We start from the raw sequence: 23,754 nt of genomic DNA on the forward strand, positions 1-23,754 counted from the left end.
ATAAATGTATGTTATTCGATTTGTGTATGTACATTTGATATCTTGATATGATATAGCCAATATTTGTATTTTAAATAATTAAAAATGTATTTTCATTGAAGAAACAAAGAAAGGCAGAGCTGTTGCGAGGATTGGGGCATGGAAAGGGTGTCATGTCCCCCTTACTTTTAGAAATATTTTTAGGAAATTAAACATTACAGTTATGTTTTTTAGGAAATTATACATTAGTTTTGGCAACTGTGCAAGGAAATATTTTGCGGCCAGAATCATTTATTCGATTCTTTTTCAATTCCGAAAAAAAAAAAAAAGGGAGGTAAAGTTAAATCTCATAATAAACAGCTAACTACAAAGCGTTCTTTGCAATATTTATAATAGCATGAATGACATTTGCTATTAGTAGGTCCATTCTAAGACTAAATCAGGGACTGTATGCACATACCTAAGCGCAAAGCTTCTATCTCATGAGATAAATTTGAGGGAAGTTTGAGGTGATACGCCTGTATTTTGAAGAAGTGCCACAAATAATCTTAAAAGCACCATTTAACCTACATTGTAATTTTCTGTTACCACTCATGAGTTCTTGTTTAGAAAGAGGTTTACATTAGAATGTACAGTAATTGTCCACTACCATATATATATATATATATATATAAAACATGTATTTAAAATGTTTGTTTTTGAATTTGATTTCATAAAATAATTTTTATGTAAAATTGTGTAAAATGTAGGCTAATTAATGTATAGGCCTATGCAAAAGCTTTTAAAACACTGTAAAAATGTCAAGAGCGAGTAGAGAAGTGTTAGATTCTCGCTTTTATAAGTGCAGTACATTGATCATTTAAACCAGGGGTCGGCAACCTTTTTGACATGGAGTGCCATTTTTTATTTTCCTGGTCAATGGCTGTGCCAACACACCCCCATTGACTGAAAGGTGAAATGGTCTTTTCAGGGTTTTTTTTTTTTTTTCTTTCTTGCAAATGAATGTGGTTAAGTAAAACCTTGCTCCACTTTCAAAATCACAATGCTAATTTTTAAAAAGTTTATTTGCTACCTTAAAGTGGTAATTAAAATCAAAGTGTTGTCAGAGTTACTTTACACTGATGTTCATTGCACTTTTGAATTTACTTACTGATGACGATAATTGAGTTGTTAATCTGGAAAGTCATAAAGTCAAGTAGAAATTAGATAATTTTTTTGTGACAAGAAAAACAGATGAAAACAAAAACATTGAAAATATAATGAAGAAAAACATTTTTACGTTGTAGGTTTTTTTTTTAGGTAGGCCACACATCCTGTGCTTCAAACCACATTTGAGTATGTGTATTTGGCAATGCTGGCCTGTTCAGTCATGTCTCAGTGTTATGTGCAGGGACCCCTCATATTTACACAGAAAACAACCAAAATTATCTCACCATTTCTTATCTCTGTAGTGTCAGTAAAACTAAGTATATTTTCAACCACTTCATAAAACATGAATTTCTTGTCTTGTATGAACTCACCTTGAATGAAAGATTCATATACATTGTTACACGTTATGTTGTATATAGATCATTTCCCTCACCCAGCCTGTTTTTATCTTCATTGTGTGAATATCTCCTGTAATGTAGCCTGTAGCTTTTAGCATTTTTAGCACAGTTTTGGGTGAGAACAGACCAAAATATAACTCCTTTTATCACTATAAATCTTGACATGCAATCATGATTTTAAGCTCAATTGCACTTCCTCGTGCTTGACTTATGCACAGAACACAAGTGTTGGAAAAAAGATACAATGACAGTGAATGGTGACGGAGGTTAAAGGAATAGTTCACCCAAAAATGAAAATTTGCTTATAATTTAGTTTCTTTCTTCATCAAAACAGAATTTAAGATTTTTAGGATTTCATTTCAAGCCACCTCCTTCAAACAATGCAAGTGAATGTACTCCATTTTTTTGATGGTCCAAAATGCATATTGATTTTGATTTCGATTGATAATTTTTAGAAACAAAACAATACTTATATACTTTTTAACTACAAATGTTCCCTTCCATACATCTTTGTGACACGCGCTCATGAGAGGGATGACGTAAGCTCGTTGGTAAAGTTGCATGGAGGAGGAGGCAGGAAGTGTGTCATTGTTTACAAGAGAAACTTGCACAGACCAAGCACCGCTCACTGGGGAGTCCTGACTTGGCTGAGATGGATCCTCAAGATTCTAATAAAACAACCTATCATACAGTTTGATACATTGTAAATAATAGGAAGACACAAAGATACACACACAAAAGAAAGATTATTAACACAATATAAAAAATAAAAAAAATCATTTCCAAATAATAATAATAAATAAATAAAAAAACATTACTGCAGTAAATAACCATCCTTTATTTCAGAGCAATGCCGTTGCATTATCTACTTGTGCTTTTTCTTTAGCAGAAATATATAGTCTATATGACAAAGATTTCACGCATACCTGACTTCGCTGGAAAAACAGCACGGGCACAGCCAATGAATTCAGATATCAACCCTTTGATTCTTTCGATGGTCTGAAATCCTCAGGGGTAAAATTTTCACTGTTCACCCTCTAATATTTGAGAGAATGTAGGGGTGTACTGATATCCAGGTTCAGCGCGATAAGCCAGAGTTCCAGTCGCTCATGATCATGTATATGCAATCTATGAAAAGTTAATATTTTTCCCGACGTGCATTTTCTTTGGGGTTTCTGAAGGTTGAAGCATCCAGGATACACACACCAAACGACCATTTTGAACAATACACTTATACAAATACAAATCTACAGCAAAGACGATTAAACTTTTGTACAGCGCTACTTCTCTTGTAAACAATGACGTGCTTCCCGCTGCCGCCTCCTCCACGCGTGACCTTACCAACGAGCTTACGTCATCCCTCTCATGAGCGCGCATCACAGAGATGTACGCAAGCAAACATTTGTAGTTAAAAAGTATATAAGTATTGTTTTGTTTCTAAAAATAATCAACCGTTTGGGTTCAGAAGAACTTTATTTGTTGACTGGAGTCGTGTGGATTATTTTGATGCACCCTAAATATGCATTTTGGACTGTCAAAAAATGGAGTACATTCACTTGCATTGTTTAGAGGAGGACTGAAATGAAATCCTAAAAATCTTAAATTCTGTTTTGATGAAGAAATGAACTCAGATACATCTTGGATGGCCTGAGGGTGAGTAAATTATCAGCAAATTGTAATTTTTGGGTGAACTATTCCTTTAACATTCTGCCTTTCGTCATCTCCTTTTGTGTTCCATGGAAAAAAGTCTTACAACAACATTGTTTGGAACAATATGAAGGTAAGTAAATGATGAAAGAATTTTCATTTTGGGGTGAACTTTCAGTTTTACCATGAAGTCTAAGTCAACAAAGATTTGAAAAGACAGCAGCATCTGATATGTCTCTGTGTTTGTGCCCCATCTGACTGGATTTTACACACATGCAGCCCATAATGTTGAGTGGGCAGAGCTTCAGTACTCTGATGTCTGTTCCAAACACATCTGCTCTCCTCTACTCCATTACTTCTGGACACCATATCCTTTGTCTCATCTTCTGTATCCTTCCACTTATAAGGACTGAGCAAATAATTCCAATCCTTTTTTTCTATTATGTCTTCTGTGATGACAGGCATTGCTAGATCCACCAGTGGCAGTCTGAGGAGGCCAGAGAGAGCAGATCCAACAAGTCCTACCAGTATTGGTAAGTATTCACATTCACAGATTTACTATTTTTCATGTCTATGCTACATACGGGACTATAGATCAGTGGTTCTCATCGGGTTTTGCTTCAGGACCCAGATTTTACATTGGACATCTGGTGACACAGTACCAGCATTGTTTATCATAGAAAAGTAACACAAATTTACTTAAAATCCAACATTGTTACAGTGAAATTATTAACATGAATATGAAAATGGACAATTTTGGTTTCTAAACATCTCTTGAATTTCGGTTCTTGAGTTTCGTGCTCTTGCCAGCCAATAATTCACAGAACAAAACAAGTTGAGGTCCTCACAAACCATGTTTATGACATTTTTAGTTTCCAGGATAAGGGCATGTCACACAACCTTGTGCATGTTGGCATCTGTTTATAGCTAGATTCTATCAAGTGAAATAATTTGCAAACAAAATACAATAGAGTTTGATTAAGCCGGCGTCACACTAGCAGACTTCAAACAACTAGATTTTGGCTGTTTTACAGGAATCTTGCTCTATACAGTTGAAGGTAAGACACTTGCCGATACAAAATAATGTGTGTGGGGGGGGTGGGGTTACAAACATATTGACTCACTGCATCTCTGTCTCTCTGATTCCCTGTCATATGGAGATTGCCAAAATAACAACAGGAATATTGTGTGATCATGAACAGTAACAATAGAGTGATTTAGGATGTGATTCATTGAGTAACTTTACCTTGTGAAAGTGTGTAATTGTGAATTTATCCCCTTGAGGCTTGCCGTAGAACGCATGTCCATATGCAGATTTCATTGTAGTAAAGAAATTAAGTTCAATAAAACAAACTATTAAGCCTCGCATTCTGATTTTATTAGTCTTTTTAGTTTGAAAAGAATCACTTTGAATTACAGGTAGCGTTTGTGATGATATGCAGCTGAGTGCGATGAACACTTACAAAAATTGAGAGTTCACTGCAAATTTGCTGTAAATTCGCCACAGATAATTTTCACATGGAAATGAGCTTTTTGGCAAACTTGCGGCAAATTGTCCATTGTTGACAGGTTTGCCAAAGGTTCACCACTACCGGTGAAGAGCTGCAAACTTCGGCAAACATTTGCGGCGAGTCACAAGCTCATCTGATGTGAAAATAACGAGCAGCAAATTTGCGGCAAGTTTGCGGCTAGTTTCAATTTTTTGTATGGGAAAATGTTAAGATCAGCTTGACGTCTTGTCAGTTAAAAGCTTTCCGTCTCTCACCTACTGGCCAGCAATTATGTTAATGAAGCTCACACCTGAAAATCACTGAAAAAACAGCTAGTGTGACACCAGCATTATACCACAGCCTTTGATATTGGAAGTGTATTCTCTTCCCTTTTAAAAATGTATGAGCCCATTTATTATGCTTTCCTAACTATGAACGATAATATGATTCACAGTGCTTGCTAATTTACTTTAGAGTAATCCATTACAAATGACTACTTTCCTAAACATTTTTATCAGATTACCTACTTTAACGATTACTTCATCAAAAAGTAATCACGTTACTAATTACTTTTTAAAGTTACTTTCTAAAACACTATTCACAGGAAAGGTTTGGTTTTTCAGCATAACTAATTAAAAAATAATGTCCATGTTTCCTTGTTCATTGTTGCACATCCACTCAGCACCACACATTTCTCCCTTACAATGACTTGTTACAGGGTGCATGCTGTCACAGAAATGCAAACAGATATATACATTTATATGAACATAATTTATGTTTTAAATGTATTCTACATAAATAATATTATTTTGGAAATACGTGTAACCCAATTAATGTAATTAAAAGCAATTAACATCATTGAAAGCCCTTAACTGTAATCTGATTACAAGAATTTAAAATGTGATGCATTACACTATGTTGTGTGCTTAAAAGTCATTTTAATTACAATAACTAATGACTTTGTAATCAGATTACACCCAACACTGATGATTAGTTGCATTTTATTGTTTGCATTTAGCATTGTTTTTACCCTGTTGTTCCCATCAGAACAGACCTGTGATCCATTTTTGGGTCCTGACCCACCAGTTAAGAGCCACTGCTTTAGATGAGTCATACTGGCCAGTGTTTATGACACTTCCCTAAATTTGTAGACATTTTTGTAGATGCGAGAAATGCAGTTCGCTTTAAGTTAAATGTGCATGTCTTGGCATACAGTGACCATAAGAGGTATATATTTGGGTTCTTTTCTGTGTAATAAATAAAGGTAACACTTTACCATAAGGTTCCATATGTTAACATTAGTTAATGCATTAGGTATCATTAACAATGAACAATATTTTTTTTTTTACACCATTTATTAATCTTAATCTTAATAAAAATTAGTTGTTAATTTTTAGTTCACGTTAGTTCATAGTGCAGTAACTAATGTTAACAAATACAACTTTTGATTTAATACTATAAAAGTATTGTTCATTGTTAATGTTAACTAATGGTGTTGTAAACTAATGTAATAAATGGAACCTTATTGTAAAGTGTTACTGAAATGCATAGAAAGACAGACCACAAAACCACATAGAAGAACAGAATAATTGCTGCATCCATTGTTTATGTTTGGAAGCATTCTCTTGCAGTGGACTCTTGCAGATGTTTACATATCATTGTTCATGTTGAGGCTGTGTTAGTGTTCACACCTTGTGCATATGCGTGTGTGTGTAGGTGTAAATGACTGTGGTGAAATTTCATCACTGAAGCATCCTCTCGCAGCGGGAAGCGGTGACTGCTTTTGCAATGTCAGCATGTCTGCATATTGGTAGAAAATCCAGAGATCTGCTTTAGCTCCACAAACAAAACATACACTAAAAGAAATGTTCACAAACAAGATTTATTTTATGCAAATGTGTGTGTGTGTGTGTGTGTGTGTGTGTGTTGTCCAGGTGGTTGTACATTTTTAAACCTCAATTTTACTCTTTGAGTTAAAACTAACTTCCCCTAGCTGTCCGTGTGTGTATTTGTGTGTGTGCATGTGGTCTAGGTATGTTTGCACCTGTGCTTGTGTTTTTCTTTGTATTCTCTGTGTGTGCATCAGCCACAGGCCCGGTTCCAGATAAAAATCACTGAGGGTGCTTCTGAAAATAGTGGGGGTGCTCTGTATAAAGTGGAGATGTATCATAATTACAAATTTAATAGATTAAATCAGGTTTAAATGCTACTTAAACAACATAAAGAAGTTTTTAATGTACAAAACATTTATTGCTTCGGGGGTTTTTTTTTTTCCTCCCCCCCATGATCTGTCACTGAACATTACAGCAAAATTCTGCGCCTGCAGATTAGGACATACTGATTTGCAAAATCATACACATTTATAAGTTTTGATGCAGCATTTTGTGCATTCACAAAATGCAAGGATTTGTCACAAGTTGTGTTGGAGAGGATGATGAGAGGCGATGTATCTATATGCAGGCTTTAATGAAGAAGAAGACATAAGATAACATGGCATGCCATAAACAAAATCAACAAACACACACAAGCTTTACGCGAACAAGAACTGACAATGAATGAACAAAACTGGGGACGGGGACACACACACACACACACACACACAGGAGGATGATGTGGAACAGATGGAAGTGATGAGGGCAGTGCACTATGGGAAATGGAGTCCAGGGGGAAACTTCAAAATAAGAGTCCATGGAAAACACAAGGGAGACAGAACGTGACAGTATATTTGTGTGTTTGCTGGGATTCAAGGAAATCTGCTTGCCAATTTACAGTATTACTCTTACATATTCATTTGAGCAGGGGTGTGCAATTTTGGTACTGGGGCCACATCAGCCATTAAGTAGAACATGGAACAGAGAAGAAAAAAGTTCTGCATAGTTTTTCTTTTAAGCCCAGACATGCACTCAATGAATGATGCACAATTTTCTGAAATGTATACTGATAGGACCATTTTGCGATTGCTTGAAGTTTTGCTGCTATACTTTCTATCATGTGTTAGTAAAACTGAATAAAGGCTGAATAAAATTATTAATTGATTATTTTACCATTTTATTCAATGCAATGGTAATTTAGTATTAAATTTAACACTCTATATCAGGAGTCTGGTTTAAAAGTAAAATAAAATATTCGGGAAAGAGATTCTAAAAGCTTATTTTAATGTTGGCCACAAAGTGGACTCTTTTACTTGTTTTGTTCTCAGAACATTATCAACCTGTTTACATGCTCATGGGTCATGATGTGGGTCTTGTCAGTGTTTGGCACCCCATTTATCACACCACTGAATAACATTCACATACAGGTGTGAGGGACTTCAGCATTTCACAAATAACACAAAGAATAAATATATTCCTCTCTCACTTGGTTTTACTCGCGTGTCCCCTCCATGCATTATTGAGTGCAAAGTTGTTGTTTGTTTGTTTTTTGCAGAGAGAAAGCGCATGCACTGGCATGTATGGTTGCCAGATTGCATAAATTAAGTATGACATAAGGCGAAATATTACAATTTGTGCAAGTATAAATCTCTGATTGGGGTGTTGCATCTATTAACTGGCAACCCTGAGCATATTAAAAGCTTGTGGATGCGCGGTAGGTCCAAAAGCCAGATAAATGAAAGATCTAATAAAAAACATTCATGATAAATTGACCCGCAGGCAGTGGTTTGCCCTGGTCTGCAATTGAGGCTGCTCTAAGTTTCGTTTGAGGGTGCTTAGCACCTCAAGGACCCCCGTAGAACCGGGACTTATCAGCCATGACATACTATCAAGTAATGGAGAAAAACACTAACATAAACAAAATCTATTACTTATTTGGCTGAATAATTAATTTACTATTCATCACCAGATCAATCACTACACTTCAGTCACTACAATTAGCCAAAGATTCCCAAACTTTGGAATCGCCTGCTCGTTCACGTGAGGTCTGCTCCTTCACTAGCTAGTTTTAAATCTGTTCTTAAATCTTATCTGTATTCTCTATCTTTTGATAATTCTTAGCTTAAGTGTTTTATGGTTTAGTTACACAGACTGTATTCTGTTTATTGCGCTGTATATTTTGTATGCCGCATGTTGTTTATTAATGTTGTCACTTGCGTAGTTGCTCCTGGGTTTTTTTTTGTTGTTATCTTTAAATGTTTTATATTTTACTGTACATTACTATGGTGCAACTCTGTTGCTTTTAAATGTGCTCTAGAAATAAATCTTGACTTGAGTAAGTAATTTTTATGCATTTTTGTAATAAATGAGAATTTAGTTGCTTTTGCAACTATTATTGCTGATGGGTAAGCATTTGATATGAACAAATGTTATTAATTAGGCTGCTCGTTTGTACTTATATCTCCACACTTCTGTTGGCTTTGTAGGATTATGCAGTGGCGGTTCTAGCTTGTACGGCCCCCCTTTAGCTTTGGCTTCAGTTTTAAAGTGAAATGTCCATGCACCATAATCGAGCGAAATGAGGTTGTGATGAGGGTTTTAAGGTGAATTTTAGATGGAGGTTTCAATAAGTAAAACGTACCTCCCTAACCTAAAACGGTAACCTAAACCTAACCAATAGTGTCTGAAAAGATAAATGAGAGTTTAACAAAACAGACATCCTTACCCTTAACCAACACCTAACGCTATCGATGCCAGTTTCACTTTCATGTGTCTTTGGCTGGTTTCAAACTGCAGCTGTCAAGCTCAAAGTAAGCTAATGACATAGGAATAAGTGTGTATATGTAGGTGGGTCTGTAATACAAGTGTTAAAATGCTTCATTTTTCAAATCATGCATTAAAGTAAAAGTGTTTTGACATAACATAGCGGGGGGTGAGTAATAGAGTGAAAAATACGTTTTTATAAAATAAAAATCAGTAATTGTACTTGTGATTTGTGTGACAATGAATAAATCACACAGTTGTTGTAGCGCCTCTAGTGTTTTGCTATAATATAATGTAATGAGTGTTTATGTTTATTATAGTGTTCATTGCCATACATAATGAATAGCCTCTTTCATACATACAGCCTTTCCCAGGAAATGTATTGCTTTTTTCAGGTTAGAGGTCATGTGCGAACACAACCTGTTTGAAAATACTGGTAAGTTTTGCTATGGCGATTTGCCTTAATGAGAAGTTGTATAATTACCTATACATTTCCATATTGATAGTACGTGTGAACAGCACATGTGGTACATTTACCACTTATTTTCCTGTAATTTACCTGGATTCATGTGTGAATGGGGCTAATGTTAATGGGCTTGGGACAGTGTTTCTTATTTATCTCCATCAGTTAAGGCATTGACCAATAAGGACGTTACCTGGTTGCCATGGTAACTGAATATACAGTTGTGTAATTGTTACAATTACAGTCTGGCACACTGTAATTTGGAGTGACGAGACCAAAATAGAGCTTTATGGTCACAACCATAAGCGCTATGTTTGGAGAGGGGTCAACAAGTATTGTGCTCCTTGAAACAACCACACCATCTTTTTTTTGCATGATCAGTCGTATTTTCAAAATCAATGCCAAAACTTCACAATTTCTGCCAGGGTATGCAAACTTTTGAGCACAACTGTATTGCAATTATTCAATAAATTTTTCCATGAACAGATTGCTTTTTAAGGGCTCTGAGCATGAAGTGGACTTATATTTTTCCCGTTCAAGGGGTTGTGCCTTGCTCTCAGTAGTATGTCTTAATTTTCTTCTAAAGGCTGAAAACCACAAAACTAAACCTAACCATCAGTGGAGTAAAAATACAATGTTAGAGGGGTAAAAGCAACCTCCAAATCACGCTCGTCACTGATCATGTTGTCACTGATCATTACTTCCTGGCTCAACATGGGATCCGAACACAGATCCCCCACGCTGCTGACACAATACACTTCTGGTCACGCCATATTGTAAGGTAAACGCATAAAAGCTGATGCAAAAATGTCTGATAGGAGATGCCGCTTGTCGGCGAGTCTGTATAATGTGGCCGATCCTAGGGGATCGGCTCTCTCGGAAACAACGTGCAGGCTTCACATGTGATCATGTTGTAACAGGACCATTTTGCAGGTTTCCCATAAAGTAAGGGCTCTGTTCTGAGAAAAAAAAAAAAAATCTTTCATTCTCTGTCAGAATTCTAAAAAATCTATGAATTCTGCTTTTAATAACAAAGGAGTCTGCCTACATATAGGAGTGGCAGCTGTTTGATGGTCTAATCTTAGTCTAAAGCTAACAGGAGAGTGGTCAGTTTAGTGCTTTTTGGGATCACTTTATTGTTATAACAAAATCTCATATTTCCCTTGTTATGAAAGGATAAAAACAGAACATGTGAAACCGATTTCCTCTGAAGTTTTTGGCGTTTGCTGACTGTAAGCTCTTGTAATTGTGCAATATCAGTTTATATAAGTTATCCAAAATATTGTATGCTTTTATTCTTTTAAAATCCAAGATTAATCATCTGTCACAAGATACGAGGGGAATATCTACCAGTCTCAGTCTCATCTCTTGTTCAAAATGTCAGTCTGCTCAATGGCACTTCTGCGCATGTGCAGTTCCCGCTTATACTGTGCCTGCAATGGATGATGAATGAAAGAGTAGGCCAAACTCATAACAAACTCACTTACAAACTCACAGAGTGTGTTTGACATCTTGACCAAAGTGTATATTCTCAAGTTTTGGGCTTCTCTCCCAGCTGCCTGTGTGCCAAATGACGGAAGAATAAGCAAAAGGTCATTACCACTTCCTGAACAAAGACACACCATTGTCACACCAGATGCTTTCAGACAGAGGTCTGCATTTGCTCACATTAAACAACACTAAGCAGCACTAAGGAACGTTAATTATGGCTTGGACATACTTGAAATTCAGAAAAGCAAAGTATGAAAATATTTGTCTATGGTCTAAGAGTTTGTCCTCAGATATTTGTTTTCACGCACACTTGTGATGTTGATCATGTCTACTCAGCACTCTTCTTGTAATCACACAACTCTCCCCCTGTAGAAGAAAATCAGAGGGCAATCCAGGATTCCTCAAGCCACTGAGAGGAGATATTTTAGGAAGAAACACTCATATCACATGGCATTGGGTTTCCATCTTGCACACAATGTTCCCTCAGTGTCAGAGAACAGAGGAGATAACGAGAGACTGAGAGAGCAGAACGTGAGGACAACAAAAGCCAAAGAGCAAGAAAACTCCATATGATCAGCACATGGGTATGCCATAATTCTGCATCCGCTCATTATTAAGGCACACGGAATATATTAAACCAAGAAGATTGGGGTAGAGTTATGGCTTGCTGCCAAACACACTCTTCTCTTAGAAACACAAGGAGAGAAAGCCGCAGATTCCCAGGGCAGTACTCCGGTGTTTGTTGCTTTAGCTGGGATCTGGATTGCTTGCTGTGACATAAGTGTCTGTGGAGTTCAGTGGGACTTATAAGAAAATAAGAGTGAGGTGCTAATAGTTGCTTCTCACTTGTTTGGTTTTTAAAATAGGATTCACATGATTTATTTTTATTTTTACTCTTTAAAAGAAAGCTTTTACGCTGTACTACTTTTGTCCTTATTGGTGTTGGCAGTGCGATCTAATGTTGGTTTTGTAAGATTTTCAGTTGACAGGGCTGAATTTTCCGTGGGCTTTGACTGGAAGAGGGAACCCGCTCATCAGGCTGTGACAACAGCCAATACAGAGTGCTGTGTGTGTGGATGAAACACTCTCAGATGCTGTATCAGTGCTGTGCTTTTGTCAGAGCTGGCACACAAGCTTTTTGTAAATGTGCCAGAGACTCTGAGATTTCTAAGTGTGCAAGATAATAAGAGCACTATGCTTTAGCTTTTAAAAAGTGATATGAATATAATAGCGACCTTTATGCTTTATCTGAGTTGACACACCTGGTGCCCTGACTGAGACGCAATGCCAGGATAAATACTTAAAGAATGACCCTAATGTTGCCTCTGTGTATCTCCATGATTTCATAGCATAAGATCCCAGAGATAGTTAGCCATTTGTCCAGGTGGGTTTATAATGGATTTTGCAGAAAGTTGGGCAGAGAAAATGATGTGAAAGCAACAGAACAGATCAGTGTTTAAAGTAGGAGAGCCCTTATAAAATGTTTTGTGGAGATACTACGGTACAGTAATGGCATTAGATGGTGATACCAATGTACTTTGATATATTACTGAATGATTACTATATTTCTTTACTATGGTATTTACATGATACTCCTAATTACATCAAACAACACCTATGGTATTACTATGGTACAAAAACATTACCATGGTACATGTCCGAAAAAGAAAACATGGCATGACTATGGTACTTTTTTAGCACTTTTTTTGTTAGTTGGGGTGAGTGGTGTAAACTGAGCTGAATTCATTTAGTGCACTAAATCAGGCCTGTTTAGAAGAATGGATGGATTGAAAGAGAGAGAGAGAGAGTGAGAGATGGAAAACAGGAAGTGGTGAACAAGAGAAATTATGTAAGATCTTAGTAAAGGTAGACAGCAAGTTTTATCAGAGAAAGTATACTGTAGAATGAGATGGTTAACTGGTGTACTCATGAATTAATCATAACATTAAATATTGTGGCTTTATGAATGGAAGTCCTGCCTTAAAGTTAAAAGAGCTAATCATCTTTTTGATAAAGACATGGCCTGTCAGTTTTCATCGAGAATGTGTATGCGCATTAGGCAGACCAGCCTGAAAAATGTGTGATTTGTGTGATCTGAGGCAAAGAAGCAACATTTTTAAAATACATTAAACGATCGCAATCTTGCCCAGCCGTTTTTGAGATTTTGGCCTTTCCCCATTCAAGTAGATAGGAGCTGTTGCTTGTATCCATAGAAAATAGCTGCCTGGAGGCGTTTTGAACATAGCAGCCAAGTGACCTGTCCTGCCTTAAAGGAACTTTGATTTAATTTGACACGAATTAAAACAAGGCTGTGAGTGATACAAGGACACTGAACAGTCCATTCAAATGGCTGTGGTTTCTTTTTTCTTTCTTTTTTAATCCCCTTTAATCCCAGTTTGGAATGCCCAATTCCCATTACTTAATAGGTCCTCATGGTGGTGCGGTTACTCACCTCAATCCGGGTGGTGGAGGACAAGTCTCAGTTGCCTCCGCTTCTGAGACAGTCAATTCGGGCATCTTATCACGTGGCTCGCTGTGCATGACACCGTGGAGACTCACAGCACTGGAGGCTCATGCTACTCTCCGTGATCCACGCACAGCTTACCACGCGCCCCACTGATAGCGAGAACCACTAATCACGACCACGAGGAGGTTATACCATGTGACTCTACCCTCCCTAGCAACCGGGCCAATTTGGTTGCTTTGGAGACCTGGCTTGAGTCACTCAGCACGCCCTGGATTCGAACTCGCGACTCCAGGGATGGTAGTCAGCGTCAATACTCGCTGAGCTACCCAGGCCCCCTACGGCTGTGCTTTCTTTAAAGTCCACGGTAAAATCTAATTTTAACAACCCACATTTACCAGAGTACTTTGTACACAGCAATGTACACAATGGTACAGACTGAATTTACATCCCTCACAGCCTGGTTTTGGTCTAAATTACCTGAATTCTATCCATTAGCATTCCCATTCATCTCAGTGGCAGTTGACCACAAAAGTTTTTGAGACAATCTCAATCGAGTCGTAAATGGCATGTGATTCATACTGGAGCCGCAGGAAAATGTCATGACAAAGCTGTCTGGCTGATGGCACCACAAGAACGCGTACAGTCCCAAATCCTTCATTAGGGATTATTCTGAGCTTTGATGTGAAAGAATGCAGACAGGGAAAATATAAGTCAATTTCACACTTAGAAGAACCATCAAGAGAAAAAACAAGATTTCTATGATGCTTGCAAAAAACAAAATACAAAAAAAACAACAAAGAATGCATGAAAACCAGCAGGGGCACACTAGGCCATTCTAACAAGCCAAATGTGCATTCAAAAACACTAACAACCTTGAACTTTTGAATTGTGAACTTTTATGGTGAATTTGATTTTAATTGTAACAGCCATAATTGTTCTGATTGAGAATCTAAATCAGTTGATGTATTGATTCAATTGAAGTTCTTGAGAAAATTGGGCATAAGTCAGTGTGTTTTTATATGATTAAAAAAACTGAGTGTCTATTTGCACCCTAGTGTAAATAGCATCTGCCACACAGTGCAGCTATTTGCAACCAAATAGTTTGGTGGAACCATAGAAATATACGACAAACTATCCAATAGGTGTCGCTGCAGTGGCGTGGGGTGTAAAGACGGTGTGAATGAGTGTAGCGACCCCGGTTTTAATCTACCTTTTGTCCCACTCTTTTTACCATCCGATTGTTTCCACTCTTAATATTTCCTTTAATGCTACTTAAATTACTAGATAAAAATGAATATAAATGTTGATTTCATTTAAGTGATTTGTTCACAGTGAATGTCGGGGAGTGCAGAGAAGGGTCTGTTGATCGCACTCATTCCCGCGTGAAACCATGGTTTCTGTAGTAAAACCACAGTAATTTTTTCTAAGGTATGGTTAAGGTTAGGTTTAGAGGTAGGCAGGGCCAAATCTAGTGGGGTGCTGAGGTGCCAAATTATCCCTATGCCCCCCCAAGTGCAAGTGTTCATGGTGCTTGGTGTCATGGCGCTGGAGAAACACTAGCGCAACACCATCAAAGACATTGGCGCGCATGGAAACCCCAATCTGGAGAATTTGCAATGTACTGTAATGTAGGTCACATGCTACTTATAGGTCCCACCCAAATAGAAGGTAATACTTAAGTAATTTTTTTAATTTTCCCATGTCAGGGATATCTTATGTGTGGGTTAGTACAGCACATTCAGAGTTGTGCTGTCAGTGGTATGTCAGTGAGAAGTGAGCCTGGGGGGTGGACAGCATGTGTTTACAAAAGCCTCTCTCAGCCTGGTTCTGCTCTTTATGCTCTTCATGACAGAGCCTGTGAGATCTTACCATCTAAAGAATCATGCCAATGTTAATTATCTCATTTCAGTTCTTACATTCAAGAGTTGGTGCTAGAGCTCAAATTGACTTTCTGACTTGAGCATCAAATGCCACAATTGTTTCTGCATGTTTTGTATGCTATAGTGACATCTAGTGGTTTTAATATGGTTTAAAGGGTTAGTTCACATAACATTGAAAATTAATTTACTCATCCACATGTTCCAAACCTGTATGACTTTCTTTCTTCAGTGGAAAACAAATGGAGATGGTGCAAAATGTTAGATTCAGTCACCATTAACTTTCATTGTATGGAAGGATGTTGCAATGGAAGTGAATGTTGGCTGAGACTAACATGATGTCTAACATCTTCTTTTGTGTTTCAAGGCAGAAAGTAAGTCATATGGGTTTGCAACAACATGAGAGTGAGTAAATGATAACAGACCTATCCCTTTAAATTAAATGAATGACAACTTCTGGGACTTTTAAGTGTTTAACTGGATGGATGTGTGTGCATGTTGTGTAGAGTTATGTATGTCATTGATGACGGTTGCTGGTTGTAAGAGTGAATTATGGGTAAATAAAAAATAATAGTTCAAGACAAGAGGACATGTCTGTAGTTTATGTTAAAATACTTTCTATCGCATATTAATGTGTAGAAACAACTATAAATTTGTAGATTAAAAAATCCAGAAGAGTGTAAGCATTGCTCTGTTTGCTAATATTGCTCTGTACGTTTGAACGGACATGTCAACCAATAGCACAACCAATTGTGTGAGTTTGGGGTAGGACTATCTGTTTGTCCAAAGAATGGTAGATGACAGAGTGTTTGGGAAACAGGTTAGGAAACAACCTTTATTTTTATAATTACGATTGGTGCCGCAAGTGGCACAAAAATTTAGGTCAGGAGTTTATTTGGCATTTGCAGAATTTCTCAGATGGTGTGAAGAAAAGAGGAAGTTATAGTCTGGCACAGATGGAATCGGTGGATCTTTTTAGCATTTTCTGCTCTGATTTTGGAGGGAAAGCTGTGGAATGTGTTAAAATATGGTAAAATGTGTGAAATGCAGCTAAAATTACTGCACTCATATGAGTGAAAGCATTTTGAAATAAAAGCTGATGAAAGCTGAAAGCATTTTAAAAATTTACCAAAATATTTCATAAACTTGTGAATGACAGGTGTTATGCAGAAATGACAGGTGTTATTCAAATCTTCAACAGATTCTACAGAGATTCATGTGGAATTCTCCAGGTGCAGATTATTGTGTGGGCTTTGTAGTTTTAGTGTCATTAACACAGGTTAGTCATGTAATAATCTCATACCATACACACTTAGCTTACAAAAAATAAACTAGAGAAAATAATAAGGACACAAATGAAGTTATTTTTTCATATTTAATAACAGTCCTGCTAACTTTTGAATATCTTTTTAGGTTACAAACTGCCTTTCTTTAACTCCTCCCCTCCCAGATTTTTGTGGTGTGTGTATATGAATTTGTGTGTTTACATGTCTGTTTACTAGGAGCCTGGTGTTTGCATTAGACATGCCTAAAGAGCTGTTAAATCTGCTGTATAATTAGTCACAGACAGCATGAATTTCCTGTTTTTGTAGGCTCTGGCCCATGAAACTTCAGCCCTCAGTACAATTTGAAACCCTTTATCTCCAGCATCACTGTCCCTGTCTACAGCAAATCCAACCATCTTATAGTGCATCCCGGAAGTCATGGAGTTACATACTGTAACAGATAAAGGATGGGCAAGGAGGAGGCGGGAACCGGCTGAACAGTCAACATAAACTTTAATTATATAAATGAACTTAAAAAAAACCATAAATATACACACACACGTGCAACGCGGCCGCGTTCATCTCTCTCTCTCTCGAACCGGCATCTCCGGCTGCCCCTTATCTCGCTCTCCCGCTGATCAGCCGATTTAGCACCAGCCATGTTCCATTATGGCCCGGCTATGCCCTCCTCCTCGTCATACATACCATGCTGAAAAAACCAGCATATGATGCTGACGTGCTGGTGTCCCCAGGCTTCTCAAAGGGATACACTGCATAAAAATATTTTCAAGACAAGTATTTTTGTCTTATGTTGGGCCTCATGTATTCAGATAGAAGACAAAGGTAGGCCTAACACAAGTCGTAAAACCTAACTCAGCCCCCACACATTCCATGTCGTAAATTTTACTGATAAAAATCGCGCCAAAATCAAACAAAGGGAGTCCAAAACAGACTACAAATCCATGAAGCCTTGCTCACTAAAGAATCGAACTCTTAACTCCTATTGGATGAGGTACACAACAGAACGTCCCTCAAACATGACATCATCAGGAGTTAAAATACCTCTGAAATGCTTCCAGAATTTACTTCCAGTGACTTCGTTCACCGAATGAAGACGTAGCTTTTGCTGCTCTCCGGTGCAACCTCGTGGCACAAGGAAGTAATGTCCGACTTGAAACTGTAGCCATACAATCTCCATCTCGCTGGACGAGTTGAGATTACTCTGTGTTCAACCGAACACTCTAACGGATCCGAAGGAGACCGCCGAGCAATTCGCATCTTCAACCGTTTGCCTACAGAAGTGAAGAGATTAAAGATTTCTCTTCCATCTTCAATCAAGTCGACATTTCTGAGTTCTCCGCCAGCCCGCCTACAATCAACAGCCGTACCGCCCACCGTCAGAGCGAAGAAACGGCCTCCCGTCATCACCCGAGCCTCAAGGAACCGGGTCAAAGTCAAAGGACGGAGGAAAACACATTCTACCTGTGTCCTCATGCGATTCAAGTAAGAGGTTACGTCTGGGCAGAGATAGAATATTATAGTGTGTTATTCTTGTGTTTCAAGGTTTTTGCTTGTACAGTTTACGGACTGCCATGTCCGCTCATTATTAATACTCAGGGTATTAATTATCACGAATTTGTTTTGCTGTATCGTGGTCCAACCAAATTGGATTGTTGTGCAAATTGCGCCATCGCGGGTGAGACAGCAACTGAGTTCATCCACTAAATAGTCAAAGTACGCGGGACTGTTTATGAGCCGTCCACCGCGTCTCTGAGCGATGAACTAAACAGATGCTTTCTCTCCCACAATCGCGAAATCAGCTTAGGGCTGTCACTTCTCTCTCTCTCGTACTAACAACACACACACACACACACACGCACACACACACGCAGGCACGCGACCCCTCACAAACATTCTGGCACACGTTTTGGCTCGTAGATAGCTTAAATGCTAAAGCCCAGCTTTGTCCCTAAGCTATCGTACAAGCGGATATACGCGGTAACTGGTAGACGCCATCTCCGCCCCCATTCGCGGTCATATTCCCTGGCCGGAAGTCTCGCGTGACATACTCTCCACGAGAGTCACGTCCGCCATTTTGTGCGCGTCCCTCCTTACACACACACTGTCACACACACACACCCTATGTGTTATAAAATTATTTTTATTTCCATATCTAATCATATCACTGTTTAGTTTGTAGTTGTAAGTTGGAAGTTTATTGACTGCATTGTATTAATTATTAATTGATATTACTGCATAAATAAACTTTTGTTTATATTACGAAGAGAAGTGTTTTGGTTTGTTTTGCATACGCCTGTATCATGCTGACGGGATGTCAGTGCTCTGATTCAAACCTTCATTCATTGTTTTTTCCCGAAAATCGATATTCTTCGGATGTCGATTTTCCTAAGAAAACAATCTAATATTGAGACTGTTTTACTATTTGGTTATTAGTCCCTAATTCTAGGGTGGTGCCCCGTCAATGTAAATCCTTATTAATATTCTATTGATTTTTGATAATTGATAATTATCTTTGATTGAATTTGAATGATCAATAAGCTAGTGTTAATTTTAATTAATGTTTCATCGATGTTAACAATTAACGATTATCTTTGATAATTGTTGATTTAAAGGATTAAAAAAAGCTAACATTGATTCTCATCAATGTTCTATTGATTTTAATAATTAATAATTATCTTTGATAATTATTAATTATTGCTAATAACCAAACTTGCTCCTAAACGTAGCACACTACATTTACTGGAGTCCCTTATGAGGTTTTAATGAGTTAGATCCAAACAATTAATTTAAATATTAATTAATAACTACAGAAATAATTATTAATTATTTCTGATAGTAACACTGATCTAAACAACCAGTAAATCCCTACACTTATTTCCCAATAAAAATATCTAAATGTACTTAAAACCCGATGAATTTAAGTAGAAGTAAGCTTATACATGCTTGAAGCAAGAAAAAAACAGTTTGCCAATGGGGTAAGAAACAAATGCTTACATCAGTCGTGAATTAAGCTTATTTTTCAAAGCCCATTAGCAACTGTTTTTTCTTGTTTCAAGCGTGTAAAAGCTTATTTCAAGATATAGTCTCTGAAAACAAATCTTAATATTTTACACCATTTTGCCTCTTAAGTAAATGTACCTTATTTTAAGGACATTTTTACATTTTTTACAGAAAAACAAGACAAAAATGATTGTCTTGGAAAATCTGTTTTTGCTCTGTAGTTCACCCATAAATGAAATTTGTCATCATTTACTCATCCTTATATCGTTCCAAACCCATATGACTTTCTTTTTTTTACATTAGAACACAAAACAAGATGTTAGGCAGATTGTCAGCCTCTGTCACCATTCACTTTCAATCTTTTTTTATATTCAATGAAAGTGAATGATGACTGATGCTAACCTTCTGTCTAACAATGAGTTAATACGGTTTTGGAAGACATGAGGGTGAGTAAATGATGTCAGAATGTTTGGTGAATAGTAGCCATTCTGGTCCACCAGCTAGATCAACACTAAACCAGCATAAACCAGCCTGTACCAGCAGGAAAATGAATACCGGTTTAAGCTATTTTTTTCCCCTGCTTGGTAGAGAGGGAGATTTCCTTCTGGGAAACTGTAAAAACCCACAAACCAGTCACACGGCAGCAGATCATATCTGTAAAAGTGCTTTAACCAGCTCTCCAACTCTGCAACTAAACAGTTGTTTTGTGACTAACAAACAGAGCTGTTCAACCGAACATCTGGAGTGGTCTTATGAAAGTGTGCACTGGTGATTCTGTTGGAGATGTGGGCTGAGAGAGAGCTCTCACAGAGTCCAGGCTGGAGATGAGGTCACTGATTTATGACGCCCCCATTGCCTCAACCCGTCCTCCCCTCTTCTATAAGGGGTGCATGGTGGCCTTAGGCAATAGATGTGCTCAAATTCAGGAAACTACTGGAGAAGCCGCAAGCACAGATGTGCTCTCCTCAGGGATTCTGATGAAATATGTACTGCTGCCGAGAACTGAGCTGTTTCGGTGTGGAACCCTCCATTTCTTGCACATACCACTTGTTCAGGGGTGTTCGCACACATCAGCACAAAATGAATGAGTTTAATATAAAAATTCTATCTCTTTTATGATTGCAAAAGAACTCCTGTTTTGATGTGTATATGAGTGTGTGGCCGTGAAACTTGGGTATTCCCTTGAATAACTCATGTTAGAAGCTAAGAGAGGGAGGAGGGAGGGAAGGAGTCAGTGAGCAAGAGAGGGAGAGCTTGAAAGAGAGAGCGAGCGGGGGTGGGGGGTTGTCATCGCTTTCTCATTCTATGGTCTGCTACGTTCAGAGAGCTGGAGGAAGTGGGAAAAACTAAGTTGGTCCTTTAAGAAAGCCGTGGGCTTGGATCTGGGGACTGCTCCGATCGCTTTCTTTCCCCCCCTACCCCGTTACCTCCTAATTTGGGATTTGTTTGGGAGCTGGAGGGCGCAGAGTCTGTGAGAGATTTGCCTTGCTGGGAAAGGTTGCTCTGATCCCTCAGATTCATCTTCGAAATGTCCGATTCCACTGTCAATGCGCATTTGGAGGGAATTATCTCAGACTTTGAAGGTTAGTGTTTATTTTTAATGCATTTTTGTAAAGTTTTCTCTCTGTCCTCATACTCTTTCAGTACTGTTGAAAAGCTTATGTTAAAAAGTAGGTGTTGCATTTTAAAGTGTCATATATTGATTTGATTCATTGGAAATTGTTTTATAACTTTTTAATGCTGTTTTGAAGCATGGTTGGTCAGTGTGGATTTAAGTATTTGTCATTAACTGTCTTTCAGCTGTCTGTGTGTGTGTCTTTGTTTTTATACAGATGTGTGTGAAGGGTTTGTGTCATGCAGGTCATGTGGCCGTCTGGAGTGATTGTGTTTGTGTGTGTGTGTGTGTGTGTGTGTGTGTGTGTGTTTGGGTGGTTACGAGGGCATTTTGTTTAAGGTTACAAACTGGTAATTACAAGGGTATTATGCTATAAATGTGGTTTATGAGGACATTTCTAGTGTCCTCATAATTCAAATCGCTTAAAAAAACATACTAAATTATGTTTTTTTGAAAATGTAAAAATGCAGAAAGTTTTTTGGGAGGATAATGTTTAGGGGTAGGGTTAGGGTTAGGGGATAGAATCTATAGTTCGTACTGTATAAAAATCATTATGTCTATAGAGAGTCCTCATAAGGATAGCCACACCAACACAGTTTGTGGCGGGATTATCTGTTTGGTCGACAAATGAAAGACATGTGGAGTGTTTGGGAGAACTGTTTGAAAACAGTCATTATTTTTGCAATTCCGTTTGGTGAAGCTAGTGGCGCATAAATTACACACTTTAACTTTAAACAACAAAAAATAAGCACACTATCCACAGCTATAAGAATAACATCTGGCTCCCCTTCTTTCCTCCTGCCCAAATCTGTTCCTTCCTTCTCAAGCTTAACTTAAAAGGATAGTTCACCTAAAAATAAAACTCTGTTATCAATTACTCACCCTCATTTTGTGTCAAACCTCACATTCTTTCACTATGGAACAAAAAGGAGATGTTAGACTTGAAGTTAGCCTCAGTCACCATTCATTTCCATTGTAAGGAAAGATTTTCAATGAAAGCCAGTGGTGACTGAGGCTGTCGTTCCCTAACATTCTGCCTATCATCTCCTTTTGTGTTTCACGGAAGAGAGAAAGTCACATGGGTTTTGAGCAACATTAGGGTGAGTAAATGGTGACAAAATTTTCACTTTTGGGTGAATTATTCCTTTAAGTTCTGTCTTTCATTTTTTTCCATTGCTGTGCTCCTGGCATTGATTTGCTCTGTCATCCCTCTCTTCGCCCTTTCCTCTCTCAACACCTCTCATCCAGCTGCAAGAGACCCTGGCAGACACACATGCCTTTATCGATCTCTCATGCACACCAACACACAAACAAGACACATTCCCACTTGTCTGGCTTTCTCAGTGTTATCACTTCTTAAGTCTTGGAATGCATTCCAGGCCAAATATCAGAAGGGATGAAGTGACTAGGTTAGTCGAGTGAAGGTGGAATGCCATGCGGGTCAGGATAGGGTGGTCTTCCTAAGTGAGGGTGATGACCTGGATTGCCCGGAAGAGAGGCTTTGGCTCTTCTCTGTGCTTGTACACCTGGCTGACATTCACTCTGGAGGGGCATTCACACTGACAGCGATCTGCAACAACAAAGTGACCAGAAGTCATTCATTTTCATTGAGAGTTGGCAATTTCTGGCTACATTTGTGACAGCGACCGTTAGCTATGCAAGGTGGCTGTGTCCAGTGATTTAACAAAGTTGAGAAGAGTTTAACTTTATGCAACTGACAGCAATGCGATGCCCAGTGGGAGTGAAGACAGTGGAGATCATGAGATCTGTCTCCTGTGAGATACTGTATGAGTGTCGGCAAGACTGAGAAGTTCATGGTACTATGAGCGATTTCACTGTTTCATTCGAGTTGTCTCTGACCAATAATAATTTTAAGACTAACATATTTAAATTTCATGAGTAATCTTTAATAAAATTAAATTAAGAAGCTAAATATTTGATGTTTTATTAATTTAATTATGTTAAACATTAGAAAGCTCAATTTGATGGAATTTTGTTCTGAAATTGAAATTCATAAATCTTTAAAAGTATTAAAAGTGTATTTTTTGAGTACAGTGAAAGAAAGAAAAATAATCATGCATTGGAAACTATTTCAGAAATTGTCGCCATTAGGGTGGCACAATTAATCAAATAAACACTCAATTATAGTTGCCACAACTAATCATGAAAAGTGGCAGTTTTTGAATTCCATTGAGGTTAATCCTGTTGGGCAAAAACAGAAGTCTGTTCACAACATGTTTGTTTTTTTGCAGTGGAGC

The 23,754-nt window shown here is 37.9% G+C and overlaps 1 protein-coding gene across 5 annotated transcripts in view; it reads left to right on the plus strand.

The window, feature by feature from the left end:
- Positions 1–23,754, plus strand: part of LOC127450927 (septin-9-like) — a 145,737-nt gene that overhangs the window by 9,176 nt on the left and 112,807 nt on the right. For 3 of the 5 annotated variants that reach the window (XM_051715417.1, XM_051715416.1, XM_051715415.1), the window contains exon 2: positions 3,635–3,706. In XM_051715417.1, the coding sequence (XP_051571377.1) occupies positions 3,635–3,706 (72 nt within the window). Of the gene's footprint in view, positions 1–3,634; positions 3,707–11,732; positions 11,836–21,221; positions 21,465–23,754 lie in introns of those variants that run through there. The other 2 variants (XM_051715419.1, XM_051715418.1) reach the window with 2 other exon arrangements.

Source organism: Myxocyprinus asiaticus, chromosome 13 (assembly GCF_019703515.2).
Source record: "Myxocyprinus asiaticus isolate MX2 ecotype Aquarium Trade chromosome 13, UBuf_Myxa_2, whole genome shotgun sequence".
NCBI classification, from domain to species: Eukaryota; Metazoa; Chordata; class Actinopteri; order Cypriniformes; family Catostomidae; genus Myxocyprinus; species Myxocyprinus asiaticus.